General features: G+C 44.1%; 1 protein-coding gene across 4 annotated transcripts in view; it reads right to left on the bottom strand.

Annotated features, from left to right (window-relative positions):
- Window positions 1-1,684: 1,684 nt before the first annotated feature.
- LOC102431971 (zinc finger protein 345-like) overlaps window positions 1,685-10,487 on the bottom strand; it is a 12,967-nt gene continuing 4,164 nt past the window's right edge. The window contains exons 1-3 of one of the 4 annotated variants that reach the window (XM_023746628.1): window positions 5,621-5,812; window positions 4,706-4,829; window positions 1,685-3,757 (exon numbers count right to left, since the gene is read on the bottom strand). In XM_023746628.1, coding sequence (XP_023602396.1) covers window positions 1,956-3,757; window positions 4,706-4,826 — 1,923 coding nt within the window. In that variant the 5' untranslated portion in view covers window positions 4,827-4,829; window positions 5,621-5,812 and the 3' untranslated portion in view covers window positions 1,685-1,955. Of the gene's footprint in view, window positions 3,758-4,605; window positions 4,830-5,421; window positions 5,441-5,620; window positions 5,813-10,487 lie in introns of those variants that run through there. The other 3 variants (XM_023746627.1, XM_014447768.2, XM_023746629.1) reach the window with 3 other exon arrangements.

Raw genomic sequence — 10,487 nt, 5'->3', positions numbered from 1 at the left:
GTGCTAAAGGGTCCCTGGATAGTTCTCCACACTGGTCCTAATTCTCCCTCTTGGGCCCAGTGTTGGGTGGGCCATGCACACCCAGTAGATGACCAGAGCCAAGAATCCCAAGAGTGATGCTCCATGAAGCCCCAGGCACCTTCCTCTATTATTTGTCAGCCTAGCTTTGATATGGCAAGGGACACCCCTCTCCTGGGATGCCCAGTTCCTCATTATCAGTGGGGACTGAGGAGCCTAGAAATCTTCCCCCTCAGTTTTCCCCCACATGAACTCATCCTCATATTCCTTTCCAAGAATCCTGGATCCTCCAACTCCTTCACAGAGACCAGTGTCCATCACAAACGTTACCAATCCACACTCTATATCTCCTGTCTGTCATCAGAGTCTTCCTCAATTCCCGACCTTCCCACAGTCTGGAATTCTCTGAACTGACCCTATGCTTAATCCATCCTTGAGACCTGAGATAGGACCTCCAGAAGGACACCAGACGCCTGGAAGGGAAGAAGGCGCTCACCTGGGGGTGGGGAACAGGAACATATTGATGTAGAGGAGGGTGCCTCTACAATGCCTCTCCAGAGATTGCCTATGCACTTGCCCATTGTGGGGGTGCACAGACTCAGAGAGAAACATACAGATAACCCAAGCACAGAAACAAACAGCTGGTGCCGAACACTTCCAGCCTCTGCTAGGCGCTCAGGTGCTGGGCTTATGTCCAGGTTCACATAGACCCACACTGTAGAAATGGGCAATACCCTGAGGAACACACACACACACATACAAACAATGGACACTACCCCATACGCAAATTGGAACCACAAAGTTATTTCAACTTTATTTCATTGCCTTGGTTAGTGGTATAAAATAAGCCATTATTGGACAGAGTGATTTTTCTGACATTATTACAGTATATGCTTTCCAAAGAACGGAAAAATTGGGAGACCACACCATATCTGTTCATCTTGCCATGATGATAGATCACAACTTTTGTATCAAATCATCCAGAGAGTGAAATTTAAAAACATAAAATAAAGAAAGCAATGAAAGAATAAACATCTTTACTAAAGATCATAAACCAGAACAGAGGACAGTAAGCAATTTGCAGGCCGGTGAATTAGAAAGTAAAAAAATTCATAAAAACAAAAGGTGAGACCCACAATATCCCTGAAAATGGTAACACTCCTTAGCTTAGGATGAGTGCTCTGTAGAAACCCTAGGTCAGAACCATTCCCTAGTCAGAGAGAAAGGAATGAAGATCCTGTCAAGAACTTGAAGTAATCACAATTTTCTCAAGCACAAGTAAGAACACAGAATACATTTCCCCTGAGCACACCGGGTTTGTGACTGATGCACGCTCTTCAGGTGAGCCAGGTGGTAGAGATGAAATCTCTTCGGCCACAAATGCTCACTGTGACATCAATTGGGTAGTAGGTCTGGGCATGTTAGCAAGTACAAATGCAAATCCTTCAATACTCACTTGTACCTGAAACTTATGAAGAATATATCAGAGTACATGTTCCATTAAAAAGGGTTTAAATTCAGAAAAACAGGTCCCAAAGAGTCGCCTTCAGTGCACTTATACTAAGTGAGAAAAGTAAAACATTTGCTGCACATTGAACACTTCTCTCCAGTGTGAGCTCTCGGGTGTCTAATAATGCTAGATTTGTGACTAAAAGATTTCCCACATTCAGTACACTCCTATGGCTTCTCTCCAGTGTTAACCATGAGGTGTGCAGTGAGGTGAGATATTAGACAAATGGAAACCCCACATTCTTTACATTTAAAGGGCTTTTCTCCAGTGTGAACTCTCTGGTGTTCTTTGAGTAGACTTATCATTGAAGGACTTCCCACAATCACAGCACTCATACGGCTTGTTGCCACTGTGAACTCTCAGGTGTCTAAAAAGGTGTGATTTTAGGCTAACAGCCTTTCCACATTCAGTAGTCATATGGCTTTTCTCAAGTGTGAACTCTCTGGTGTCGTTTGAGGTTATACTTATTACTGCAGGATATTCCACAATGACAGCACTCATATTGCTTGCCGCCGCTGTGAACTGTCAGGTGCTTAGTAAGGCCGGATTTTTGGCCAAAAGACTTACCACATTCAGTACACATATATGGCTTCTCTCCAGTATGAACTCTCTGGTGTAGTCTGAGATAAGACTTATCACTGAAGGATTTTCTGCAATCACAGCACTCATATGGCTTATCGCCACTGTGAACTCTCAGGTGCTTAGTAAGGCTGGATTTTTGCCTAAAAGACTTCTCACATACAGTACACTCATATGGCTTATCTTCGGTATGAACTCTCTGGTGTTGTTTGAGGTAAGACTTATCACTGAAGGATTTTCCGCAATCAAAGCACTCATATTGCTTGTTGCCACTGTGAACTCTCAGGTGCTTAGCAAGGCTGGATTTTTGGCTAAAAGACTTCCCACAGTCAGTACACTCATATGGCTTCTCTCCAGTGTGAACTCGGAAGTGTATAGTGAGTTTAGACCTTTGACGAAAGGACATCCCACATTCTCTACACTCATATGGCTTCTCTCCAGTGTGAACCATGAGGTGTGCAGTGAGGTGAGATATTAGACGAAAGGACTTCCCACATTCTTTACACTTACAGGGCTTTTCTCCAGTGTGAACTGTCTGGTGTTTTTTGAGGGTAGAGTTATATTTGAAGGACTTCCCACAATCACAGCACTCATACGGCTTGTTGCCACTGTGAACTCTCAGGTGTCTAATAAGGTAAGATTTTAGGCTAAAAGCCTTCCCACATTCTCTACACTTATAGGGCTTTTCTCCAGTGTGAACTCCCTGGTGTCGTTTCAGGTTATACTTATTACTGTTGGATTTTCCACAATGACAGCACTCATATCGCTTGCTACCACTGTGAACTGTCAGGTGCTTAGGAAGGCTGGATTTTTGGCTAAAAGACTTCCCACATTCAGTACTCTCATATGGCTTCTCTCCAGTGTGAACTCGGAGGTGTACAGTGAGCTTAGACCTATCACGAAAGGACATCCCACATTCTCTACAATCATATGGCTTCTCTTCAGTGTGAACTCTGAAGTGTTGACTGAGGTGAGCCCTTTGACAAAAGGAGTTCCCACATTTTCTACACTCATACAGCTTTTCTTTAGTGTGAACTCTCTTATGTCGAATTAGGTTCAAGATTCGTCTAAAAACATTCCTACATTTGTGACACTCATAAATCAGTTCTCCAGAACAGTCACCGTGACATTGAACAACTTTCAGGTTGTGGCTGGCAGCATCTCTACATTCATCCCAATGGTGATGACTTTTTCCATCAAGAAATTTCTGTGAAATCTCACTGCCACAGGGTAACTCCTCAGTGTTGAGAGTGGCCTGGTGCTTGGGAAGCTCTGAGTTGTATTGCAAGACTTCCCCAACCTCCCTGCTGGCTGAAGGCACCGAATATAAGTAGAAGTTGGACCTGCTCACAAAGGAAGCCCTGTCCATAGCTTCTTTCCAGGGCTCGTCTCCACATTCATTCCTCTGTTGATCGTGAGAGTTTGCACTGAAACAGAAGTCTTCAACACATGTGTCACTGTAGAATGCTTTCTGCTTAAAGTATGCTGCATGTGAACCAGTCTGGTGCAAAATAACTTTTAACAGAGAGAAACACTGCTTACACAGAGGGATCTTCTGGGTGCTTGGAGCTGTCTTAGAAGCCCTGACCTGCGACTCTCCTTGTATAGATACAGAACAGGCCTCATCACCATCGATTTTATGCCGACAACCTGAAAAGTGAGAAAGGGTAAGGAAATGAATGCTGAATGTGGTGACAGGGGAAAGTCCCAGTTACACATCACACGTTGGTTCCATGCAATTGTCAGAAAATAATATACGTGCAGGAAGGATTAATAAGGGGCTCTTATCACTTTCTGGGCTAATAAAGATTACAAAACAGGGAGGCCTCACCAGAAATATGACACAAAAATGGAAAGCACCACATGGATTTGAATATGGATTTCCAGCTAATACTTCAACTTAAAGAATTCAGCATGGCTTGTCTGCTGGGGACGGGGACGAGCTGTGCAAGAGATTGGTTAGGTCTTACTCCAAGTAAAATTCAATAAAGGAGTAGCTGGTTTCGAGGACTAATTAGCACGTATGTGCACCTCATAACACATGTGCAAGTCAATGCTGCAGAATACTACAGAGGCACACGTGTAGAGAAACAGGTAACAAAGAGGTGAGCAGTCAACACTGGTCCAGAGCAACACAGCTTGCTATAGTATTCAGGGAAGAGAATATAACAAACAATTGATTGAAGTTCTCATAAGAACAGCCTCTGTTTCATGTAAGTAAAGACCATAACATGTAACAGGTCGCCACAAAGAACCTTCACCTAGAGAAAGATGGCAGAAGCTGAAGCCATGCATATGGAAACTGTCAGCCTCCCATGAAGAGAGAGTGCAAGCTGGGACCCATGAAGCTCACTGCAAGACTCCTGACTTTCTGTTTCCTGTACATTTTGTGGTAACAGGAGTTAGAGGGATGTTCATGGAGTCCTCTGCTCAGGACTCACCATCCAGCTCATTCATGTCAGTCACAGCACATTTCACAAGACAGTGGGGAAAATTACCAGAGGCCATGTTCTCGCTGTGGGAGAGAGAAAGCTACCCCTGAGGAATAAAGGCAGACAGGTCATCACCTCAGGACACTGGGAGAACATCAGATCTTACCTACAGATGACACAAGTGAAAATATTTCAGGCATCACATCGCAGTACAGAATTCTCTGAGCCTCATCAAGGAGCACCCATTCCTCCTGAGAGAATACAATGGCCACGTCCTCAAAGTTCATAACCTGTCATAATGGAGACAGTACATCACATGATCAGCTTCACTCCTAAGATTCTAAGTCTGTCATACTCCCCACCCTCCACACCCATCTGCTCTGTCCACTCCAGAGAAAATACCAGGCCTTCATCCCATGAAAGCCACTGTTTTCTTATATTTATACTGACATTTTGTCTTCCTACTCTAATAAAGGCATTTGAGCAGATAAGACTCCTGAGCTCTGGACCTCCCCTGTATGCCACACTGACTTTTATCAACAGAGTGGTTGTTAAAACCATAGGTGAAAGAGAGATGCTGGCCATAAAGATATTGTGAGTGATTTGATACTGGTCTTGTCAGTCAATACCCTCAGATTGTTTCTCAAAGATGCCAAATACATGGCATCACACTGGACCCTATTGACCCCAATTGCAAGGTGCCACGGCCATAGCTTTGCACTACTGTAGCACAGAGTTCTTTGAACAATAGTTCTCTCACACAGCTTCACTCCCAGAAGGACAACTTCAAAGGTAATGCAAATTTGCTGTGGTGAGGACAAATTGTTTCCTAATCACCTTTTTTCCCCAAAATTACAGTTCACCATGTCCATAATCTCTTACCTATTACTCTTCTCCCCTGCCCATGCCAGTGGACATTTTGAAGCCTGGGTAACACTGATGTATGCTATGTCACTCCTATTATCCAGGGTGTCATCCCTAACAACAAAAGGCAGGTGGTTAGGTAAATGGCACCTAAGCTCTGTACCTTGAATATAGCGCCCAAACACCCCTCCTTACAGTCAATTACCCTAAAATTCACCTTACTGGATCATCCAGACACCACCAGAAATGGGCTTTCCGGTCATTCAGTCTTATGTCAATATCAGGGTGCTGTGGCCATCAATTCGCATTCCCTCTTCAAGTGCAAATCACTCTTTACCACACCTCTCTCACACTTGTACTCCCTTACCCCCAGCCCCCATAGTCCTCTCCTTAATGTCTTATTACTTATCAAGTGTTGACCAGAGAATGCTTGCTAACATCTCTCACTTAACCACGATCTCTCCTTACACTCGACAGGACAACTTCTGTCCCTATGCTGTGTTGTGACCCACAAATACTGGCCACAGCAGGAAAGCCAGTCATCGGGCTCACACTGTCCCTTCTGAGCTACTACTACCATTACCAACCTGACCATGATTCCCTGTATGAAAGTGATCTACAGTCCTGGCTGATGTGTCTCAATGGGTTGAGTATAGACCTGGGCTGTGGGCTGGATCCAAAATAGGGGTTATGCAGGTGGAAACTGCTCATTGTTTCTTGCTCATCACTGTTTCTCTGTCTCTCTCCATCTCCCTTCCTTTCTATATCTAAAATCAATATATATATATATACACTGGGTGGCCAGATTATTATGATCACCTGACATTTGTAGGCAAATTAGCTATAATTTAGCCCTGAAGTTGCTAGATGGCCAGACCATTATAAATAGGGAAGCAGTTTGTTTGCCATGACAGTAGAAGTGATTTTTTTCTAAAGATATGTGTAAATAACGAGATTTAACAGCCTTTGAACGTGGGATGATTGTTGGCACTTGGAGCCATGGAGCGAGTATCAGCAAAACAGCTGAATTAGTTAAATGTTCCAGAGCAGTTGTTGATAAAGTGTTTAAAGACTGGACTGTCAGCCGAAAATCTGGGTCTCAACATGCGAATTGTGGCCGTCAGCGAATAGTCAATGTTAGGCCAAAACTGGTACAACACAACAAAAGAGCAACAATGGATTAAATTTATGCAGATCTTACTCAGGGATCCTCTCAAATGATCTCTAAACGCACAATAATAATCTGGCCACTGTGTGTGTGTGTGTGTGTGTGTATATATATATATATTTATAACATACCTGCATGTTCCTAAATCAGCTCACTCTTCACTCCAAGCCTCTGCACATTCTGGAACCTATGCCCTGGCAGTCCTCCCACTCATTGCACTGGTTGCTAAAAACAAGGTCCATGTCATGAAGCCCTAGTCCTGTCCTTAGGATTCTGGACTTAGTATCTTTTCAAACTCCCCAGGTCCAAGGGCTACAAGAGTGGCTGACAGTCCCAGGACACCACTATCTCAGAGGCCACAAGTTTGTCAGGCCCTGAAATAAGTTCCACAAACCTTGTACACCTAATCGATTCTGCATTTGCAGGAATTTGTGGAAAGGAAATGGTCTGTTGAGAGCCTGGCAAACACCGCCAGGATCTAGGGGTTAAGGCTGCTCTGTACCCTTGCCCAGCCCATAGGTCAGGTGACCTTCAGATGCCTGTATTATCTCAGGGCTCAGTGCTTAGTGCTCACTCTTGCCTGTTACCTTATCTTTTACAGGACTTCTCCTTCCTGTCCACAACTGGTGTCCTCTGTCTTCTAGTCTATTCTTCCTCTGAGCAATGATAGTTAAAGTTAGAACCCTAATTCAGAAAATGGTTTTTTCACAACCATCTAGTGTTAAGTCTGATCAAATAATTGAATAGATACCTCCTTCCCTGGGAACTTACCTTTAAGCCATTTCACAATGGACATTCTACTGGCTTGGACCACATTCCACTTGCTAAGACTGTTATCTCTCCCCTCCAGCATTTCCCAGAATGCAGACCTAAACAGAGAATTCTCTGACCAGAAATAGCCCACCTTAGAGTCCTTTAAAAATCTGACTCCCTTGCCCTGACCGGTTTGGCTCAGTGAATAGAGTGTAGGCCTGTGGACTGAAGGGTCCCAGGTTCGATTCCGGTCAAGGGCATGTACCTTGGTTGTGGGCACATCTCTAGTAGGAGGTGTGCAGGAGGCAGCTGAATTGATGTTTCTCTCTCATCGGTGTTTCTAACTCTCTATCCCTCTCCATTCCTCTCTGTAAAAAATCAATAAAATGTATTTTTAAAAAATATGTGACTCCCCGTCTTTGGGCACTGGTGCCATTTTGGGGCTCAGCCCATCTGATATCCTGATGACCTAATAAATTCATAATTCTTTACCCTTTCTGGCCTTGTGCGATCCTCCTTTTGTGACCCTAACATTTGATAGCAAAACATGGGAGGGTTCTATGGGGATGGGGAACCATCGCTCTGCTTTGGTCACCCAAAGTTTGCTACTCAGAGAGCAGTAGTCAGTGGCAGCTCAACCTGGGCTTACCTCCAAATTCTACTGGGGAAACTCAATTACAGGCCTCAACTAGACCTCCCTCCTTTATCAACCATCCTGAGCCAGCCAATGACTATGCCAGATCAGGAACCTCTCCTTCTCCATTGCTGACCCTCCATCCCACACCAGCCAATCTTCTCTAGGTCAGTTACTATCCACAAATTCACTCGTCTAGAGTCTTCTGCCCACTCTCTCAAACTGACTTCTCGAAAGTCTCTCATCGTAAAAGTCCTAGCGCTAGACCAGAAGGAAGACTCCTTAGTGATTTGGCTTTGGGTCTTTCTGGAGTGGGGGCGCCAAGTTCAGAAGGTCATCTCCCATTTCCCATGGTGATTTGTTTAGCTGCAGGGATGCCTGCTCTGGTCACCTCTGGGTTTCTGGTCTGTCACTCACCCTTCCTCTCTCATGGGCCATGCCACACTCCTTCTGCACACTCACGGGGGAGATCATGCCTAACCACCTCATTTTTTTTTTTTTTTTTTGTAACACTGTTTGGCCACAATATAAACTAGATCAGTGATGGTGAACCTATGACAGCCCTGTCAGAGGTGACACACGAACTCATTTTTTTGGTTGATTTTTCTTTATTAAATGGCATTTAAATATATAAAATAAATATCAAAAATATAAGTCTTTTTGTTTTACTATGGTTGCAAATATCAAAAAATTTCTATATGTGACACAGCAACAGAGTTAAGTTGGGGTTTTTCAAAACGCTGACACGCCGAGCTCAAAAGGTTTGCCATCACTGAACTAGACGATAAGACCCAATGGCCTCCCACTCTCACCACTCCTGTTCAATATAGTCCTGGAAGTATTAGCCATTGCAATTAGACAAGAAGAAGAAATAAAAGGCATCCAAATTGGAAAAGAGGAAGTAAAACTGTCCTTATTTGCAGACGACATGATATTATACATACAAAACCCTAGAGACTCCATCAAAAAACTACTAGACTTAATACATGAATTTGGAAATGTAGCAGGATACAAAATTAACCCCAAGAAATCTGAGGCATTTCTATACCCCAATAGTGAACTTGCAGAAAGAGAGATTATAAAAACAATCCCATTTACCATCGCACCAAAAAAATTAAGATACCTAGGAATAAACTTAACTAAAGAGGTAAAAGACCTCTACTCAGAAAACTACAGGACGTTGAAAAAAGAGATAGAGGAAGACATAAAGACCCAATGGCCTAAAAATGGCACTTTTAATTTTAACACATTGCAAAATTTAGATAATTTCTGTCATGGCAATGGAAAATGGTCAGAGATTCCCTAAGTCCAGGCCTTTTTCACTCTTCAGTCTCAATCCTTTCTCAGTTCTGCTCTATTCATTAGACCAGGGGTCCTCAAACTTTTTAAACAGGGGGGCCAGTTCACTGTGCCTCAGACCATTGGAGGGCAGGACTATAGTTTTCAAAAAAAAACCTATGAACAAATTCCTATGCACACTGCACATATCTTATTTTGAAGTAAAAAAAACAAAGCGGGCCGAAACCGGTTTGGCTCAGTGGATAGAGCGTCGGCCTGCGGACTGAAGGGTCCCGGGTTCGATTCCGGTCAAGGGCATGTACCTGGGTTGCGGGCACATCCCCGTAGGAGATGTGCAGGAGGCAGCTGATCGATGTCTTCTCTCTCATCAATGTTTCTAACTCTCTATCTCTTTCCCTTCCTCTCTGTAAAAAATCCATAAAATATATTAAAAAAAACAAAAAAAAAAGGGAACAAATACAGTATTTGTATTTGCATGTGGCCCGCGGGCCGTAGTTTGAGGACCCTTGCATTAGACCTTTCTCCTTCACACAAAACATCATACCCCTAACATTTCTGATGCTGAATGTACTTTTGACCCAGCAGACCACAAACCTCCATCTTCTTACACAACCCTTCCCTCACTTGCAGTATATTCCCAAATCCAGACCCTCCTAACCAGCAACCACCTTCTCCCCGGCCCATGAGAGCCAAAATCCCAAGAACGTGAGCTCCAATACTGCCTTTTCCCACCTAACACTTGATCTCGGGCCACCCTAAGACTGCTTTCCTCAACAGCTGCTTCTATCCCTACGCCCATTCTACCCCTGAGGGTGGGAGCAGGAACTGAGGGTATTGGCTGGGTATACATTCTATTATCCATGTCTGACCTCACACAGATTGAGAGGCATCTCAGGTATTTTTTCACCAACCCAACCACCTTTACTAAGGAAGTTAAGTACTGGGCCCAGTCCTATGGCATGACATCTGAGTCATTCTGTCCTCCTCTCTCACTCCAGAGGAGAAGGAGCACATCTGAATAGCAGCTCAGGACCATGCTGTGCCCTCCATAAACAGGGACTCGGTGGCCACCCCAGAGGGGCGCTATCAGGTCAGTTCTCCAAGGGCACTGGCTCTGGTAGCCTGTCTCATTGTCAACTCAAAAGGCTGCCCATAGTGAAGCAATTATGACAAACTTAAGGAAAATCGCTCAGGACCTTGACCCAAAACCAAATTCTCCTCCCTCTCTGG

This window comes from Myotis lucifugus, unplaced genomic scaffold, assembly GCF_000147115.1.
Source record: "Myotis lucifugus unplaced genomic scaffold, Myoluc2.0 scaffold_711, whole genome shotgun sequence".
In the NCBI taxonomy this organism is placed as follows: Eukaryota; Metazoa; Chordata; class Mammalia; order Chiroptera; family Vespertilionidae; genus Myotis; species Myotis lucifugus.
The sequence above is the reverse complement of the archived record's forward strand: the minus strand, read 5'-3'. Positions and strand labels throughout refer to the sequence as shown.